This window comes from Heptranchias perlo, chromosome 8 (assembly GCF_035084215.1).
Source record: "Heptranchias perlo isolate sHepPer1 chromosome 8, sHepPer1.hap1, whole genome shotgun sequence".
NCBI lineage: Eukaryota > Metazoa > Chordata > Chondrichthyes > Hexanchiformes > Hexanchidae > Heptranchias > Heptranchias perlo.
The window spans coordinates 41,029,866-41,051,040 of NC_090332.1; the positions used below are offsets into that span (position 1 = coordinate 41,029,866).

The following is a 21,175-nucleotide window of genomic DNA, read 5'->3' on the forward strand; positions in this document are numbered from 1 at the left end:
AGCTGATAAAAGCAATGGGAAAGGTACAGTACATCCTAGGATGTTATCTGGGATGAGGGGTTAGTTATGAAGACAAACTTAGGCTCCCCCCAGCCTCAAGGTGACTGAATAAACATCAAGATTATGGAGAGTTATGCAAGGTAAATCATGATAGATCATTTCCAATGGTCAGTAAAACAGACGACACAAATTTCAGTCAGTCAATCACAAAAATTAAAGGAAAAACTTAAAACAAACTTCTTTAGGGGTGGTTAGAATGTGGAATTCTCTACTACAAACCATTGGTGAAGTAAAGTCCATAAATTCCTTTAAAGGGGAATTATACAGTTGCTTAAAAAGGAATATTAAACATATGAAGAACTAGGAGAGTGGAATTAGACCAAGTGGCTCATAAGAAAAACACTAGTGCAGGCTGGTTCAATGCTGTAACATTCTATGGATTCAAAGAGGGGTAACCCAAGTAACAGGGCTTACATATAAAGTCAGAAGCCTAATAGGACAAAAGTTGAGGCAGTTTCTCTTGCTGAAAAAGTTACTGCCATTACATATGGAGAATATATCCCTCATTACAAAGGAATTGTAAGCCAACACAAAAGTAGGAAGTTTGGCAATGTGAGGATAATGGTAGGAGACTTCAGGAAGACTGGTGGCAGATACAATTTAATATAGATAAATACAAGGTAATATATTTTGGGATAAAAAGGAATGGGAGTATACACTCAATGGAAAGAAACAAAGGTATGGGGTATGGATGAACACAGCCCCAGGGTTCAAATGCATAATTCCCTGAAAGTACAAGTACAGGTAGAAAAACTCAAAAGGTCAGACTTTTGAGGTATTATAAATAGAAACAGAGTTCAAAAATAATGATGATACACACTGGTGATGCCACAGTTACAGCACACTGTACAGTTTTGGGCACTCCAAGGATAGTAAAGCTAGAGCACAGTCAGCATAGGTTCATCAAGATAATGCCAGGCATGGGAAATCAGTTATGTGGAAGGACTTGGGATACTGGGACTACTTCCAGAGACGGTTTAGAGGATATTTAATAGAAGTTTAAAAATTCCAAAGAATTTTGATACAATGGAAGGAGAAAGACTATGTGCTCTGGTTTGCGGGGGGGGGTGGGGGAAGAAATCAGTGATGAGAGGTTATCAATTGAAAATTAAGTACCAAGAGAGGGGGGGTTTGGGAGAAATTCCTTTATACAGAGGATTGTTGGTGTCAGCTGTGGCTCAGTGGTAGCTCTCTCGCCTCTCGAGTCTCAAGGTTGAGAGTTCAAGTCCCACTCCAGAAACTTGAGCACATAATCTAGGCTGACACTCAAGTACAGCACTGAGGGAGAGCGGCACTGTCGGAGGGCAGTCTTTCAAAGGGAAACATTACAGAAGTCCCATCTGTCCTCAGGTGGACGTAAAAGATGCCATGGCACCATTTCGAAGAGCAGGGGAGTTCTCCCCAGTGTCCTGGTCAATATTTATCCCTCAAACATCACAAAAAAAAAATCTGGTCATCACATTGCTGTTTCCGGGACTTTGCGTGCAAATTGGCTGCTACATTGACTACATTTCAAAAGTACTTAATTGGCTAAAAAGCACTTTAGGACATCTTGAGGTCGTAAAAGGCACCATATAAACACAAGTTCTTTCTTGGATTATGGAATACATTGCCACTAGGAGTTGTTCAGTCAGAAATCATTGCTTCTCCAGGGAAAACTGGGTAAACATTTGAAACCGAGAAAGCTATAGGGCTATGGGGTGTGTGCAGGGCAGTGGTATTAATTTTGATTGCCCTAGTAAAGAGTCGGCACAGACACAATTAGCCAGAGAGCCTCCTTCCGTGCTGTAAACTTCTGTGATTCACACACAAAGTCCACTTTTTGTTTGTAAGCTTTATTCATTCTCATTTTTATTTCACAATGCATTCCCCAGACCAAAGCCTGAGCCCAATTCATTTACAATGCAATGTTCATTCTCACATTTGTGCATCAAACAATGCTTGAAATTTCCAAGTTACATTTATTTGTAGCATTAGATATTCAGTCCACAAATAAGTACAGATAAAATGTTGCTATAGTTGTGTTCGTACATTTCTTGCTACACAGATGAATGTTTGATGAGTTGTACATTTATGTGGAGATATTTTAATTGTTATATATATATATATATATATATATCTTACTGTATGTTTCAGTGCCATGGATCCATCTTTAAAATTGTCAACTCTGAAATGTCAAGCACTGTGGAGCTGCTCAGATCAACTCCTTAGCTTAGTGAAACACTAACTGAGTAATTGTTAAAACAGTAAAATCTTAATACAGCAAAGGGTTTTAGTCAGAAAAGCAAGACCTCAAATTTCACTACAATGGTACAGTAAATATTTTGATCGCATGGGGTTAGAAATTTGCACCAACCTCACAGCATAGATTCTACAAACAGTGTGCAAACTGGGGGGCAGGGAATACCAAAAGCTCCAACTGCACCATGATTTGTTTTCACATAGTAAGACACTACCCCTGACAAGTGCAATGTACAGCTTCTCAAATCTTTAATACAAACCAGTGTTCTCTGTACCAAACGAGATAAATAAACTGAATTCAAACTTCTTACACGTTAGTATTTGTGATATAATGGATCATGAAATAGACTGCAGTTAAACACAGTTTCTGTTACTACCAAAATGGAAAAGATTTGCAAATTACACTGCAGTTCCAAGGCTTTTTTGTTCTTCCCAACCCTCCCTGTGACAATCCAAGTGACAGCCCAACAGACAACATGCCATGAAGCACAGGACAGGCTCCTTTACTCGGTTTTCCGCTTCAGTCCAGGAACTTTAGCTTGAATCCTAAAATGAAAAGAATTAATTTGATGTGTACATCACAATTTTCCCACATTTCACTTTTTAAAAAAGATCAACAACTGCAGTTGTTCTTGCTTAAAGTTGTGGACATTATGGAGCCAAGTCTGATCATGGAGGGCCTGCCAGATGTAAACCAGACTTTCAAAATTTCTGAATTCCATGTATCTAGTATATGCTGTACACTTGCAATTCGCACCGTAAGCATATATTCCCAACAAACTGAACACCAAAGCATGGATGTGAACAAAATGTGTAAATATTATGACTGCCAAGGTAATTACACTCAAAAAAATTCAAAAATCACAAGCAGCCTAACTTTACAGTAAGCTAGGTTAAGACCCCCAGAAGACATCATTCTAAACCAATAACTGGCACCACAGGCCAAACACAACCCAAGTCTCCAAAAAGATGATTCAGAAAACAGTATGGAGTGAAGATGATGCAGCCAGAGGATAATACTGATTTGTCAATTTTGCCAAATGAATTAGGATCTCCTATGACTTGACCAATCATGTTCAAGGTATCAGCTGTAGAACCTCTCAAACAAATGATGGGTGAACACAAGAAAAAAAAATAGCAATTCATGGTTATATATAACTAAAACAATTCCTACCACTACAATATAAAAGCAGCTTTAGCATGTGCTTTTGCACTTGGAGCTGCTGCCTCCCAGAGCACAGGTCCTGCTCAGCTACCTGCAACACCAAAGTAAACTTGTAGGTTCACCATGGCTGGTAGCCAGAAAGGCCAAACTGCTGGCAACACCAGAGCAGCATTAGAGCAATATAAGATCTCTCATGTGGATCAACCCAATAAGGAATGTTGGGAAAGCATCCAATGAGAAATGTGTTCAAACCTTGTATAACATTTCATATTACAGGACTAGTCAATACCACTGTTGAATTAAAAACAGAAGTAACTTTTGCAACATCCTCTATAAGGGACAATCACAACTAGGCTACTGAATAGCATATGAACTAATACAAGTCAATCTAAGAACGATAACAGATGCCAAGAATTTCAACAAAAGATACAGATCTCTTCAATGGTGTGGACAATCAAAGTGTTCCAAAGGAAGCTGCACGTTGTTACAAGTATACAATTGCTTAAGAATATGAAGGAGTTGATCACATGGAGAAATTAAGGACTACTGAAAGGGCCGAAGAACCACACCATTAACTATAGCAACTTGCAAGCTTAAGATCTGCAATGAAGAGCCCCTCACTCAGCTGCCCCAAAAGAAAACTTCTCATTGCATAACAAATGACTTGAATGGATCTATTTTTTCAGAACCATTTCATTACAGCACATCAAATTCAATTAAAATCAAATCCTAATATATTACCCACCTTTTCAAATTGTGAATTATAAGCACAGTAAGCAACTAAGCTGTGGAATTGTTAATATGCCAAAATACATCCAAATGCTTTACAGCACAGCTGAAGTCAAAACTTGAGGGATGATATGTTTAACAATCTCTCTAGGGAACATACCAAACCTGTAAAGATGATTTTTCCAAATAGCACAAGAATTTTCTGACATGTGCAAGATCAATACTGCACTAGAGTTCTACAAATATGCATCTTCTGAAGACATGTCAGCTAAATCCTAGGGAAATTGAGCAGTTAAGGACATTAGTGCTATATGCACATTATGCAAGGCAACAACCTCCTAGAGATGGGAAGTTATGATGCATGTATATATTTTGAAGGAACGGATAGCCAGAAAGAACAGGGCATTGCTTAGTCACAGTACTAAAGGCAACATGGCTGCCATGTAAACAACGTTCCCAAATTCTTTGCATACTTACTTAGCAGTGACATCTCTAATCTGCTTACTGGCAATCCCTATGTAATGATCAATTTGAGCCTAAAAGGAGAAAAAACAGGTAAAGATCAGTTTTTAATGTGTATAATATATTTAATCACGCCGTGGGATGCCTCACAGCAACGCTAAATGGCTCCAGCTGATCTCAGCCTTCCTGTTCAGATAAGCGATACTTTCTCCATCGTTATCATATGCAGACGACTTTGACAATGGAGGAAGGGCTGAGGAAAAATAGCAAAGTCATTCATTCATGTGCGAAACTAGCCATGAGCAGTTGCCTTGCATAGAAATGAGTAGATACCGCAACCACAGCTGACTGAATTACAGAACTGCTTAAAAGCAAACCAGCAAACTTGTATTCTCAGCAAATCCAGTTATCTCAGAATTCAAGGAACATCGCCATTAATTGAAGACCTCAAGGGAGGGCCAGAGAAAATTTTCAGTTTAAGACAATAGAAAAATCTATTTTGTAAGATATAAGACAGCAATTAGATACTTTGAAGCTTGCTTAAATGAAATCAACAAAACTTACTCCAGGTAATCTACAAAGCAATAGTCATCTTTCACACTACTTCTGCTTAAACCAGCTCAACTTTCTCCTTGATCAGTGCAGCAGTCGACAACTCATTACCTGTATTTTAATGGTTTTAACATTTTCCACAATAATGTTCTAAGGCTCAACCTGCTGCTGCCGCTTGCTGAACCCCACAGCAGTAGACTACCACAGCTGAGGCAAACTGATCCTCTGATTGAACGTCTGAGATTAAATCAGTAATGATGATCTGCTGTTGCACTGAAGCAATCTGCTACTCCAACTTAATGTAGGTGATTAAGAGGATGTCAGGAGGAAAGCACAAATCAAGAGTTGGTAGAACATCAAGCTAACTGAACTGCAACATGCTAAATCAGGAGGCTGGAATTCTCACTATTCTCAACTAAATTCATTTAAATGTCATAGGAATCAGGATTAATGCTTTTTTTAAAAAACTAATTTAAGCAAACTATTTATTTATCAGGTACTTGTTTAAGGGGGCTTCATTGTTGTGGCATTCCATTATTTAATTACCGACAAGAAAAACTAGCACATATATACTCAATTTTTTTGGGGGGGGGCAGGGGTGATAAAAGAAAAGCATCAGCTAAGACATCTACCTTGTACAGCGATCTGGACAATCACCAAATCTCAATTTCAAGCCCAAGACTAACCAATTAAAAAGAGTGAATGTACCAATTTTGTCCATCTACACCTGCATTTTCTGCATGCGGAGCAGGCTTGAGGGGCCATGTGGCCTACTCCTATTTCTTATATTCTCTTCCCTTCCCCACCCCCAAAAAGTTATACTGAACCCATTAGCTGCACATTAAGTAAAATAACCCGGTGCCATTTTCATCAGATAACACACTTTGTTCATAAGGTCTAAATTTAAAAGTATGGGTATGTATGATCTATACAAGTTTTCAACTCCAATAACTAAAACATACTTGCATCTACATAATACCTCATCACATCTCAAAGTGCTTCAAACAAATTGCTTGTGAAGTGAGACTACCATGTAGGCAATTGTGGCAGCCACTCTACCGCAAATGGCAATGAGCTGACCGATCAGGTGATCGGCGGCTTTTGGCATTACTAGTGGGGGGGGGGGGGGAGAATGTTAGCCAAAACACCAGGAGTACACACTTCTTCCTCAAATAATGCAATGTTATCTTTTATACACCTCTGAATCATGAACAGGAAGGAGACCTCAAAGTGACATCTCATTCAAACTCCCTCAATTATGTGCTTAAATCCACCACCTTGAAACCCAGAAGCAAGAGTCCTACTAATTGAGCCAGTAACAAAAAAAAAAGCAATCAGCCACCTCTTCCAGCCACAGCCATTTTCTCCTCCTACAGACAACCACCACCAGGAAGGGGGGGTCCAATAGTACACCCCCGCCCCTTTCTCAAGGTGCCATGTACAAGCCCACACAGTGTCACTGGGTGATTCACTCAATCTCAAATTCCATCGTCACACAAGGTCCACTTAAATGCATCTTCTAGAATTAGTCACCGAGAACTCTAGCTAGATTTCCCCTCCCTAACCAAGGGGCACAGCACAGAAGCCAATACTCACCATTGTTTAGTTGAGGCCAACAAACACAGCACAGACCGGGCGACCTTCCCAGTCTGAATGGCCCAACATCTCCTGCAGAGCTGGGAGCAGCAGCAGCAACGTGGTCTGAGCGGTGCAGAGAAAGGTGCAGCCAGTGAAGGGGTGAGTGAAACCTGGGGACTTTACTGTGGGTAAAGTGAACGACTGTATCCACTGGTGGACAAATGGGAAAGGAAACAGAGGATTCTCACTGCGCTCAGGGAGCATCACAAGCTCCAATACATGGAGGAAATGCAGGAGGGCCGAGTATGCCCGGCAGCGGCCCACAGTAGTGCGGTGGAGTTGAGGGGAGCACTCCTGCTCCTCCACGCTACACAGAAGGGGGAAGTTTAAAAAAACCTTTCCCTACCATTTCTTTAGCAGCCACCAGCAGTCTCTAAGGACCATTGTTTAGGCCACTGTTGAACTGGAAAAACTAGTCAGAGCTCGCATGATGTATGCTCCATCTGGTTTTTCACACATTTTGCAGAAGGGTCCTAAAACAGGTGCCTTCTTTGCCTATTTAAATTCATCCAACATTGATTTCAGGCAGCTGTCAGGGATACCCAAGAACAGTTAGTATCAATATGATGGAGGCAATGCCGTCAGCACAGATTAGGTGCAAGAACTCATGCCCAGAAATTGGTATACACTGAACTAGTTTTAGCACCCAAAATACAAGTAAAATGCATACCAATTTATCCCCTAGTGTGTCCAAATAACCAAACTGAGTTTGTCACCCCTGCGATAGGAGAAAAGGGAGACACTAAAATACACAAACTTTTGACACTTACCTGGTGTCTTTCATAAACAACTGGGATGCTGAAAACTGCTACCAGAGCTACAGGAAAAATAAAAATCAATCTTAGTATATAATACTTTACATAGCATTTTAAAAACCTGAAGACAGTTTAAAAAAAGCCACTCATGCAAATATCATTGCAGAATAATTGTTTTTTGCCTTTCTAATCCTCAGTAATTTCTGCCCCAATTTTGTGTTATCTTCAGGTAAGAGTGCGGTGTAATTCAGATACAGATGCTATCTTTATCGCTCCTTGAAAAGACATGCTCCCTCTCTGGTCAGTTTAGCAGAAAAGAACTACAAACTTGACACCTAAGGAAGTCAGAACATAAGCCTCAATCCAGACAAGTCAGATGCTCTTAAGATTGTTGCTAATTCAATTTACATTTCAACTTAACTCTTAAATGTGTTAACTTATTTTAGGTGAGATTCAGCAGTTCTTTCTCAAGGTGCAATAGCAGTACTGATGGTACTTTAAAAAGTGACATGGAGACAAGGCACGTCATCCCATGGCCATGGAAGTAAAACTGGACATTTTTTTTTAAAAAAAGCACTGGCCCACATTCTGTCATTAAGTTACACATACCCTTTCACCTCCACTAGGTAATATAACCAGTGCAACTGGGAAAAGTCAATTGAGATTTTGGTTGCATTAATGGACCAGAGGTGGAATCCATATGGCCTTTTCCTACTAGAATTATGTAGAACTGTATGTTCCTCACCTAGCAGGTAATGAGGATGGGTGCAAGAACACAGGACTTGAGTTCTGTTATCAATATCCAAGCACCACAAAGAAATCTTCTCACTATTTTTACAGTTTGAGCAAAGCAGCTACAGTAGACAATCTGGAGAAGCTACCCTGAGATTTAAGTCAATCAGACAACAAAAAGTAGTTGGGCTGGGTTCCCGGTAAGGAAAACCAAAAATATTCAAAAAGCCCTCCCCCCAAAAATAAACATTTTTGCTGCTAGAAAACCACCCTGACCTCAAGATGATGGCAAAAATTGCATTTATATAGAGTCTAAACATCAAAAAGCATCACAAGGCACTTCAGAGTTGCAAGGGGAAAAAATGGGCACTGAAACCAAGGCGATATTAGGAGGGGTGATGAAAAGCTTGACCATAGAGCGGAGGTTTAAAAAGGCCTTAAAAGGAGAGGGAGCTAGAAAGGCAGAGGGGTACAGGAAGGAAATTCCAAAGCATGGGACCTAGGCAGCTGAAGATGTTGGGGTCAGAGGAAAGGAAATGGGGGGGGGGGGGGGGGGGGAAGAGGTGGTATGTAGCACTGCAGTACAAAAGGTATGGAGGGGCAAGGCCATGGAGGGATTTAAAGACAAGGATGACAATGTTAAATTTGAGGCATTGGGAGAACCAGGGGCCAACACAGAGCAGCAATAGGGGAGGATGGGCAAGCAGGGGTGATGGGCAAACAAAACCTGGCATAGGATACAGGCAGCAGAATTTTGTGTTAGCTAAAATTTATGAAGGATGGGAGGCCAGCCAGGAAAACATTGGAAGAGTCAGGTCTGGAGGTGACAAAAGCATGGTGAGGTTTTCAGCAGCAGATGGGCCAAGTGACGGGCAGAGGTGGAAGTAAGCAGTCTCTGTTTTGGAGTGGAGATGGAGTCAGTGGCTCAGTTTCGGGTCAGAGAGCCAAGGTTCTGAAAAATTCTGGTTCAGTCTGAGACAGTGGCCAGGAAGGGATTAGAGTTGGTGGAAGGACTGAAGACAATGTCTTTGGGTTTTCCCAAGGCTTAACTTGAGGAATTTACTAAGCATCGAAGACTGGATGTCAGACAAGCAGTCTGATAGCACAAAGGCAGTGGAGGAGTAAAACTGTATGTCATCAGCATACATGGGAAAACTAACTTCATGTCTGCAGATAACGACACCAAAAGCCAGCATGTAAAGCACGTATGAAAATAATGTAGTGATAGTCAACTCAGTTTCAGAATGGGCAGATTGTGCCTGACCAACTCATTTGACATTTTTTTTTGAAGTGACATCCTAAATGGACATTGGGAGTCCATGGTATAGTATATCTAGACTTACGGAAAACCTTTAATAAAGTTCCACATGAAAGGATGAAATACATGATTACGGCAGTGGGTACCCCAGGTACAAATTGGAAGGAGTTCTCTAGATTCAGGAACTGTCCCTCTAGATTGGAAAATTGCACGTCACTCTGCTTTTTAAGAAAGGAGAGAGGGAAACCAGGGAATTATAGACCAGTTAGCCTAACATCTGTTGTGGGGAAAATGCTGGAGTCTATAATTAAGGATAGGGTGACTGAACACCGAGAATTTTCAGTTAATCAGAGAGCCAGCATGGATTTGTGAAAGGTAGGTCGTGCCTGACAAACCTGATTGAATTTTTTGAAGGTGACTGAAGTAGTGGACAGGGGAATGTCAATGGATGTTATTTATATGGACTTCCAGAAGGCATTTGATAAGGTCCCACATAAGAGACTGTTAGCTAAGATAGAAGCCCATGGAATAGAGGGAAAAGTACAGACTTGGTTAGGAAGTTGGCTGAGCGAAAGGCGACAGAGTAGGGATAATGGGAAGGTATTCACATTGGCAGGATGTGACTAGTGGAGTCCCGCAGGGATCTGTCTTGGGGCCTCAATTATTTACAATATTTACTAACGACTTAGATGAAGGCATAGAAAGTCTCATATCTAAGTTTGCCGATGACACAAAGATTGGTGGCATTGTAAGCAGTGTAGATGAAAACATAAAATTACAAAGCGATATTGATAGATTAGGTGAATGGGCAAAACTGTGGCAAATGTGAGGTCATCCATTTTGGATCAAAAAAGGATAGAACAGGGTACTTTCTAAATGGTAAAAAGTTAAAAACAGTGGATGTCCAAAGGGACTTAGGGGTTCAGGTACACAGATCATTGAAGTGTCATGAACAGGTGCAGAAAATAATCAATAAGGCTAATTGAATGCTGGCCTTTATATCTAGAGGACTAGAGTACATGAGGGCAGAAGTTATGCTGCAGCTATACAAAACCCTGGTTAGACCGCACCTGGAGTACTGTGAGCAGTTCTGGGCACCGCAACTTCGGAAGGACATATTGGCCTTGGAGGGAGTGCAGCGTAGGTTTACTAGAATGATACCTGGATTCAAGGGTTAAGTTATGAGGAGAGATTACAAAAATCGGGGTTGTATTCTCTGGAGTTTAGAAGGTTAAGGGGTGATCTGATTGAAGTTTAAGATATTAAGGGGAACAGATAGGGTGGATAGAGAAACTATTTCCACTGTTTGGGGATTCTAGGAGTAGGGGGCATAGTCTAAAAATTAGAGACAGACCTTTCAGGAGTGAGATTAGAAAACACTTCTACACAAAAAGGGTGGTAGAAGTTTGGAACTCTCTTCCGCAAACGGCAATTGATACTAGCTCAATTGCTAAATTTAAATCAGAGATAGATAGCTTTTTGGCAACCAAAGGTATTAAGGGATATGTACCAAAGGCAGGTATATGGACTTCGATCACAGATCAGCCATGATCTTATCAAATGGCAGAGCAGGCACGAGGGGCTAAATGGCCTCCTGTTCCTATAAGGAATTGGCTAAAGAGAGGAAGTAGCAGGTATATTGAGTAATGAGCAATCAGTGCTGGGGTTCCTAAGATTTCTTATGCACATAAGTGATTTGGATTCAGAAACACAAAATAGGTTGTCCAAATTTGAAGATGATAAACAGGGGGGGGGGGGGGGGGGGGTCAGGAAGAGAGAGAAAGAAGTATGGTAGGGTCTGATTAAGTGGTACAGCATTGCAAAAAGCCCTAGATGATATTTGCAAGTGGTGAGAACTATGACAGAATACAAGGCATTACATATTGGAAGAAAAAAATGGAGTACCACTTAATGAACGATGTTGAACTAGCTGGGAATGAGGCAGACAGAGATTTGGGATTGATGGGACAAACATTCACCCAGTTGTTGCACTGCAGGAACTATAGCGAACAGGATGCTGAGCTATATTGTCAAATCAGCAGAGCTCAAATCTGAGACTATCATACTGAAACTGTATCGTGCTTTGGCCAGGCTACATCTTAAATACTGTATTCAATTCTAGTCAGACACACTAGAAACATCCAAGTTCTGGAAACTGTGCAGAGAAGGGCCACAAGACAGAACCCTACTGCCAGAGGATGAAGTTAAGAAGAGTTTGAAAAATTTGGACCTTTTGGCTTTTCAATGATAGAGACCAGAGAGATGTACAGTCTACTCATAATTCAAAGTTGTTTAATTTGAATGACAGGATACTTTTTTTAAAATTTAGCACAAAAAACTACATTGGCAGTATAAGATACCAAGTTAAACAGAAAAGGTTAATCCTAAGTACTATTTCAAGTTAAACCATGACTGCAAGCTGATAAAACGCAAGCTCAGGACTGATGTCAGGAAGCACTTCACATGGAGATTTTGACATTATACAGGTCGCTCGTCAGACTGTATCTAGAGTACAGTGCCCAGTTTTGGATCCCCCACACGGTGGGTAATATAGTGGCCTTGGAAAAAGTCCAGAGGAGAACTACAAGAATGATTCCTAGCTTAAAGAACCTCAGCTACTCAGATAGGCTCAAGGACCTTGGTCTATTTACTTTAGAGCAGCGTAGAGGTGACCTGATAGAGGTCTATAAAATAAAAAGGGCTGGATAACACCCCTATTGATAGGTTATTCCAGTTTAACAGATTAGGGAGGATCAGGGAACACTAGTTTAAACTATGCTAGAGTAGGAATAGACTGGATATTAGGCAATTTTTCTTTTCCCGGAGAATTGAGCCTCTGGAATACATTGCCAGCTGGTGTGGTGGGTGCAGACTCTGTATGCCTTCAAGAGGGACCTGGACCGGTTGCTGAGGTGGAGCAAAGATCACATCATATAAAAAGGTAAGTCTCTATATATAAACATTTTGTCTGTGATCACCTGGACTGCTTTCGATCACCTGAGAGGGTCAGAGATGAATTTTCCACAGTACTTTTTCCCCTTATTGGCCCTGGGTTTTTTCTCTTTTTTTGCCTCCCCCAGGGGATTACATGGCTGCAGACATGGGAGGGAGGGCAGAAGTGTGGGACAGGCTTGATGGACCAGCTGGTCTTTCCCTGCCTGTCAATTTCCTATATTCATAAGTAGAGTGATTAGTAGCTGGAATGGTCTCCATGGTAGGATACGAGGCAAAAACTACGGAGTCATTCAAGTGCCAGCTAGACCCTGCAACAGTGAATCATAGGTTTCTATCGGTGTATGACATTTTAGGATTGTTTCAGCTCTCATGTTAGATCATTTCTTCCCAACTCCCCGTACTTTCAAGAGAGTCTATCCTTGTCTTGAGATTTAGGTAGGCTTTCAACGAGATCATGGCTGATCTGTGACCCAACTCCATATCCGCCTCAGCCCCAGATCCCTTAATACCTTTGGTTAAAAAAAAATCTCAGTCTCAGATTTAAAATTAACAACTGAGCTATCAACTGCATTTTGCGGAAGAGAGTTGCAAACTTCTACTACCCTTTGTGTGTAGAAATGTTTCCTAACTTCACTCCTGAAAGTCCTGGCTCTAATTTTTAGGCTACGTTCCCGAGTCCAAGACTCCCCAACCAGCAGAAATAGGGTGGATAGAGAGAAACTATCAGTTCCCCTTGATATCTTGAAAACTTCGATCAAGTCACCCCTTGATCTTCTAAATTCCAAGGAATACAACCATAGTTTGTGTAATCTCTCCTCAATTTAACCCTTGGAGTCCAGGTATCATTCCAGTAAATCTACGCTGCACTCACTCCAAGGCCAATATATCCTTCCTAAGCTGCAGTGCCCAGAACTGAACACAGTAGCTCCTTGAAAGTGGAGTCACAGGTGGATAGGGTGGTGAAGGAGGCATTCGGCATGCTTGGTTTCATTGGTCAGAACATTGAATACAGGAGTTGGGATGTCTTATTGAAGTTGTACAAGACATTAGTAAAGCCACACTTGGAATACTGTGTACCGTTCTGGTCACCCTATTATAGAAAGGATATTATTAAACTAGAAAGAGTGCAGAAAAGATTTACTTGGATGCTACCGGGACTTGATGGTTTGACTTATAGGGAGAGGTTGGATAGACAGACTTTTTTCCCCTGGAGAGTAGGAGGTTTAGGGGTGATCTTATAGAAGTCTATTAAATAATGAGGGGCATAGATAAGGTAGATAGTCAAAATCTTTTCCCAAAGGTAGGGGAGTCTATAACAAGGGGGCATAGATTTACGGTGAGGGGGGAAGAGATACAAAAGGGTCCAGAGGGACAATTTTTTCACTCAAAGGGTGGTGAGTGTCTGGAACGAGCTGCCAGAGGCAGTAGTAGAGGCGGGTACAATTTTGTCTTTTAAAAAGCATTTGGACAGTTACATGGGTAAGATGGGTATAGAGGGATATGGGCCAAGTGCAGGCAATTGGGACTAGCTTAGTGGTATAAACTGGGCAACATGGACATGTTGGGCCGAAGGGCCTGTTTCCATGTTGTAAACTTCTATGATTCTATTCAGTACTCCAAGTGTGGTCTAACCAGGGCTTTGTATAGCTGTAGCATAACTTCTACCCCCTTGTATTCCAGTCCTCTAGATATAAAGGCCAGCATTCCATTAGCCTTTTTGATTATTTTCTGCACCTGTCCATGACATTTTAATGATCGATGTAAATGAAGCCCTAAGTCTCTTTGGCCCTCCATTGTTTCAAGCTTTTCACCATTTAGAAAGTATTCTGATTTATTCTTTTTAGGTCCTAAGTGGATGACCACACACTTGCCTACATTGAAATCCATTTGCCAGTTTTGCCCACTTAATCTATTATTAATATCTGTAATTTTATGCTTCCATCTACACTGCTTACAATGCTATCTATCATTGTGTCAACGGCAAACTTGGATATGTGGCTCTCTATCCCGTCATTTAAGCCGTTAATAAATGTAGTGAATAGTTGAGGCCCCAGAGATCCCTGTGGGGCACCACTAGTCACATCCTGCCAATTTGAGTACCTGCCTATTATTCCTACTCTGTCTCCTGCCGCACAGTCAATTTCCTAACCAGGTCAATAATTTGACCTCAATTCCATGAGCTTCAACTTCAGCTAACAGTCTCCTTTCGAATGCCTTCTGGAAACCCACATAAACAACATCCATAGACATTTCCCCTGTCCACTGCTTTAGTCATCTCTTCAAAAAATTCAATCAGGTTCGTTAGGCATGACCTACCTTTTACAAATCCACGCTGGTTCTCTCTGATCAGCTAAAAGTTTAAGGTGTTCAGTCACTATCTTTAATTACAGACTCTAGTAATTTCCCAACAGATATTAGGTTAACTGGTCTATAATTCCCTGGTGCCCCGTGCAACAAAGAGCGAACCCCCTCTGGTAATTGCTTTCAGCTACTGGACTTACACCTTCACAAGCTGTCACTCCAGTCTTTGGCAGCAATATAGCATCACAGTTATCATTTCAAGTTTAAAATATTTAGCGATTTTACAACAGAACAGCATAAAAACAGATACAATATAATATTAATATACATTTACAGTGGACAACATCCCACCTAACTCCTCTAATAGACAAAAGCAAAAAGAATGAAACTCTAAGAACTAAGCTAATCCGCTAAATAAACTTCAAATTCACAATCGGCCAGAATTTGCTGTAGCCAATGAATGGCACCAGTTAGACTTGCCCTTCCCGTTTAATCTCCATATTTTGCGCCACAAGTTGCTGGAAGTGAGAGATGGAAACACCAGGGCGCCCTCTGCAGGGCATCTGGGATCGGAGTGAACAGGGCAAGCAACTGTGTACCTCCTTAACGAGTCTGATTGAAGGATTGTGAAATTAACAGCACAGGGATTGAGAAGGAAGTGCAAGTTAGAGTGGGTGAATTCATTGTCAAATGAGATACAGAAAGAAATGAGGGAAAGATTGGTTTGAGAAAAAAGTTTAAAAAATTTTTTTTTAAATTAACAATTAAAACCTGAAGTAATGAGACTCCACACTTGCAATAGTTAATTTTCAGTGCCAGAGGGGTTGACTAGCAGTAATTAACACTTATCACATTGTTAAAAGGGTACTTAGACTGAAATGGACAAGCCCTAACTTTGCGGCACATTTGGTTCGCATCTACTGTACAAATACAGGAACTTTACACCGTTCAATACATTGGAATGGCGAGTCAGACAGAGATGCTGATTTCGCAAAGCGAACGTCAGAGCTGCACATCTTAGACAGCAACAATTGGATTTCTGCGTTTAACCATGCATCTGAAGTTGCAGTGCGATTTGTGCATAATTAACGGTGAGCACCATTAGCCTCACTGTTATTTTGACTGCAAATTCTGGGCCATTGCTTCTTTCTAAGAGTATTAAACAGTCAGTCCTTTTCAAACTGGCTCCTGGTTGCTTCTTGGGTTTCAAATTACCTAGAGATTTTTCTGCTTCCTCAATTCAAACAAAATCAATTTAGATCTTAGAAAAGTGTTACTGGGATTTCCTGGATTTTGAATATTTGGCTCCTCAAATTCAAAAGGAAGTGGTCAAATACAAACTGAACTAATTTGAATTATTTCAGTCTCCAACCTACAAAGAAAATTTGCAACGTTGTATCAGGATAAGCTTGGTACAAGATTCTGGCTTGGGGGCACTGAATGCCTATGTACTATGACCAGGTTTAAAAGGGCTCCACCCAAACCAAAACCTAGATTTAAAAAACCTCAATAGAAAGAGCAGCTAGATGGGCAAAATGGCCTCCCTTATCTATGTTTGTCTTTGTGAAATCTAACTGGGAGGCCATATGTCAGTTATGAATGTAATGTTTTTTACAAAAGTATTTTCTAACTCCTCCAAAATTGAACAGGAACGAAAAAAAAATGCTAATCAAATTTGAAAATCTGATAAGGTTAGGGGTGACTAATTGAACAAAATATTTTAGATACATGGTCAAATCACAGATGAAACCCAGAACTAGAGAGAACACTACTTGTCAATCTCAGTTTTAAAATAGAGTGAAAATGTGTCAATAGCTTCCAGCCAGTGTATTTTTTTTAAAGTAGACATATACTTGGTTGAAATGCAAATATAAGCATTCTAAAGTTAGATGTGACAAGTTAATGTAAATAAATAGAGCCACTTCTCTATTAAAAGGAAGAGGAATAGAAAATACAACTACAAATAAAGACTTACATAAAGTACAAATAAAGACTTACCTATTATCAGCAGGGTCAGCCCATTAAACAAGGCACCAACATACGTGAGCAGCCACATCAGCACTGAAAACTAAGAAATAGAAAATAAATACATTTATAACTCAAAATTCTCAATGAACATCAATACCAGACATGTTAAAAAATTTACAAAATCCAAAACAATGTTAAAATAATTGTCTCATCCTCAAAAGTAAAATCAAATAAGTGGAACAGTAATTTCTGATAAGTCCTCGTAAATTATGTAACTAGCAATGGGGGGGGTTGGGGGCCTCCAACTGTAGCTATTCTGTTTTGGTAAACAAAGAAATGATATGATTAAATGCCAAATAGAGATCCAACAAATTAAATGCATGCTGGGGCAAAATTACATCCTAAAGACAATGCCAATCTGATCCAAACATGCCCCTCAAAATATCTCCAGAGATTCACAGGATTAATGAATTATATAATATTGCAATAGTAACATATTGAGACAGTCCTTTAAGATTAAATGCAATAACTGCTTAATTGCCACAAATAATACAAAAGGACATTTTCAATGCAACAAAGGTCTTCAATTTTAATTCAGCCTTCAAAAGTAGATATGCACATTTCACATCTACCAAAGCCTAGTAAGATGATCTTTCAAAGAATTTTAAAAGATTTGGCACCTTGGATAATCGACATTTGCCAAGATTGACCTGTTTTCACTAGTCCAAGCACCAAAACAGACAAAGATCATAATAAATTAGTGTTCTGTTCGAAGATGACAACAGAAAAATAATTGAGACAGGAAAAGAGTAAAGAAATGTCACCAGTACTGGACCATAAAGCAGCTGTCACCGAAACATAATATTAAAAAAAAATCTTATGAAATTCCTCTAGTATAAAAATGTTATACATTTAGCACTCAAAAGGCTGAAACTCCACTCTGCATCAGGCACAGAAAATAAGGATTGGAGTTGGTGCGGTCCCGCTTGCCCAATGGACATTAGCAGTCTCCTGCTTCACCAGCACAAAACGCTCAATTTCAAACTTTGTTGCCAAGAAGTGCAGGTGCCACTTTAAGAAGCTGCAGCAACACATTTCTACTCCTGCCTAGGAAATCCCAACCCGTGCTCCCAGTGCCCAATACAAATCGCACTAGGAGCGCACCAGCTGCTTTTAAATCAACCACTTGCATTTATATAGTGTCTTTAACGTAGTAAAACATCCCAAAATGTGGGGAAATCTGGGAAGTCCTGTCTGTGCACTGGTAGCACATAATCTGCCAAGCAAAATGCATTAATCCCACCAATGTACCAGGAGCAGAATTTTAGCCCTTAATTCTCAATGTGAAGCAGGCCTATTTTATCTGATTAGCAAATTTAAAATGGTGCATATAAATGGCACTAATTCCTCTTTAGTTCAAAAAGCCAAAAGCAGGCGCCCTCCCTAGCTATCTATCTGAGTTAAATACATACCGTGGCATCTCTACCAATGAAACTGAAATGATTCCACATACATTTACAGAATACCAACTCCAGATTCACCCCAGTACCAACAATCCTAAAAAGGTTACATTTTACTTCACAAAGTAAACTAGAGGTCACACTTCCTTTAATTTTTAAAATCAATTTGAAAATACTTCATTCAATAATGAAAGTAACTAAGAAAATAAAATTTAAAATAGTAAATAATGGATTTACTCCTAAGGCACACCAACTCCAGTTTTTATATGATTTACTGGGATGAGAACTGTGTTACAGGGATATTGATCAACCTTCCAAGTATTTAATAAGGTCACAGTTATTTCAAAATCTTATCTGCTGCCCTACATAAATGCCTTTCGCAACATTAGTACGATCAGTTGTGCAAGGTTCCATCTGTGAATAACATCTGCTAGAACTTAACCCCTCATAATCAGAGACAGTAGGCACAATTCTCTATTCTCAAACAACCTTCGGTTCTCCCATTCCCCAAATCAGTCTAATTTAATTTCAGTCAGAATCACTTGCAGATCCTCAGGATGATCAAAAGTACCATGAAAGGTATTACCACAAGCTTATCCAAAGCTTCCTTTTCTGATACTTAATTTCTTCCACTCAGCCAATCTTTTACAATTTCCACACATGCTTTTAATTTTAGGCTATTATCTATAAATTCTTTGGATTTATAATGCAAAGGATAAAACACTTACAAAAGATACAACATAAAAGTCATATCAAATCATAAATGCCACTAACTGGCTGAAAAACTGTTGAAGGCAGCAAAGACAAGATTCAATTTTAATCACAGTACAGAAAAGGGCTACTTCCACAACATAAAATGGTATATACATTAAACACACCAAATCTATACACTATTATAATACCTGAGAGACATGTTTAGCCACATTAGTCTGGCAAAGGTACTTGAAGCATCTGATCAAAAATAGTAATTTCATTAACTATTGCTTAAAATTAAACAGGGACAGTCACATGGTTTGATTAAAAATGAATGCAGTATTAAAAACTGCCAGACTTCACAATTCCACACTGACCACAAATGAAAAAAAACATTTGTCGAAACCAGGATTGTCCAATGTTAGTCACCAACCACTTGGCTAATTGGGAATCCAGGTGTGGCTAACTGCATTTTTGATTAATAAATAAGAGTAACTGACACTGTTGTTGGGCATGTGATCTCAATAATCATGTTCGCGTGTGTACTTTAACCTCTGCATTTGTTGGTAAAATGTTAAGATGGCAGGCACATAAGGCTTTAGAAGGTCGCAGTGTGGGCTGATACCCGGCCATGGAGGGAGGGATTTACAGATGAGGATTTTAAATTCGATCCAATGGGAGGGGGTAGTGGGGGAAGCCATCGAGGATGGGGGTGATGGGCAAGTGGAGCCAAATGCAGGATAGGATTAGAGTGGTGGAATTTTGGATGACTGAATTTGAGGGGCTAATTTAAGAGTCTAGAAGTATTAACGGCGTGGATAAGAGTTCCAGTGGCAGATGGAGGTGGGGGTAGAGGAAGGCAAAGCTGCAGAGATAAAAATAAGCAGTCTTGGCAGTAGATAGGATATAGGGGTTGAAGCTCAGTTCTGGATCGAGCAGAATGTCAAAGTTCCAAGCAAAATAGTTCAACCTGTGTAAAGCCAAGGAGGATTTGGAATCACTGGCAAAGGTGTGGGGCTTCTGGCAGGGACTAAAAATGTCTGTGCTTTTCCCAAAGTTCGATTATAGGACATTCTGCCTCATTCACGATACTATCGAACAGGCAGACAGGCAGCCTAGAAACAGTTGAGGTTGAGGAAGTAGTGGAGGGGTAAACCTGGATGTTGTCAACATACATGTGGAAGCCAATTATGTATCTATAGATGATGTCACCAAGGTGAAGCATCTAGAGCTGAATGCAGAGGGAGTCAAGGATAGATCCTTGGGGGGGATTCCAAAGTTGGTTGTGTGGGAGCTGAAGGAGGGGCCATTGCTGGGGATGTGCTGGTTGTATAATGACAAGGAGTGGATCCATACAATGGCAATCCTACTGATGTGGATCATGAAGGAGGTAGTGGAAGAGGAACATTTGATCAACTGTGTGAAATGCTGCAGAGGGGTCAAGGAGAGATAAAGGGCCACAGTCATACAATATTATTGGTGACCTTGACTAGAGCGGTCTCAGTGCTGAGAGTGCAGGGACCACAGGGATTCATGGTGAGCAGGCAATTGAGAAGTAACAATACATTCAAGAATTCTGGAGAAGGGAAGTTTAACAATTGGGTAGCAGCTGGAGGGTATGAATGGCTTTTGAGGAGATGTTGAATTGCAGCTTTGAAAAGAGGGACAGTGCCTGCACAGGAGTGGTTAAACATTTGTGTATATGAGGGTAAGAAAAGTTTGTTGAGTGGAGTTGGGTAGACAAAAATCAAGGGAACAGGAGGTGGGCCTCTTGGAAGAGAGGAACTTGGGAGAGGACAGGAGAAAAGCTGCAAATTTACATGGGAGGTTAAGTCCAGGATGAACGAGGGGTTGGGAAAGTAATTGGCAGCTGCATGGATGGTCTCTGTTTTTGAGAAAAAGAAATCCACGGGGGTGGTGGAGGGTAAGGAAGAATCGTGTTATAGGTCTCCATATAGGGGATTCAACATCTCCTGGCATTATGTCTAATCTTATTCTTCCAAGCTGCCCTTCCGATGATGTAAACAGACAGAATTGTGTAGCAGGAGCAAAAGTAGGTGACAAAAAACTCAAATGATAAAAGTTAGATAGTAATGCAAATCAGCCATACATACAGTACAATTGTATCCTATCAAAATGTGTTCTAGACAGCGACTCATTTGGTAGGGTAAAAGCGCAGTAACGCATAACAGACTGCCTATCTGCC

The 21,175-nt window shown here is 40.3% G+C and overlaps 1 protein-coding gene across 2 annotated transcripts in view; it reads right to left on the reverse strand.

Annotated features, from left to right (window-relative positions):
- Positions 1–1,879: 1,879 nt before the first annotated feature.
- Positions 1,880–21,175, reverse strand: part of LOC137324571 (reticulon-4-like) — an 88,598-nt gene continuing 69,302 nt past the window's right edge. For both annotated transcript variants that reach the window (XM_067989011.1, XM_067989010.1), the window contains 4 exons: positions 16,847–16,916; positions 7,618–7,664; positions 4,673–4,731; positions 1,880–2,847 (listed from right to left, as the gene is read on the reverse strand). In XM_067989011.1, the coding sequence (XP_067845112.1) occupies positions 2,805–2,847; positions 4,673–4,731; positions 7,618–7,664; positions 16,847–16,916 (219 nt within the window). In that variant the 3' untranslated portion in view covers positions 1,880–2,804. The remainder of the gene's footprint in view (positions 2,848–4,672; positions 4,732–7,617; positions 7,665–16,846; positions 16,917–21,175) is intronic.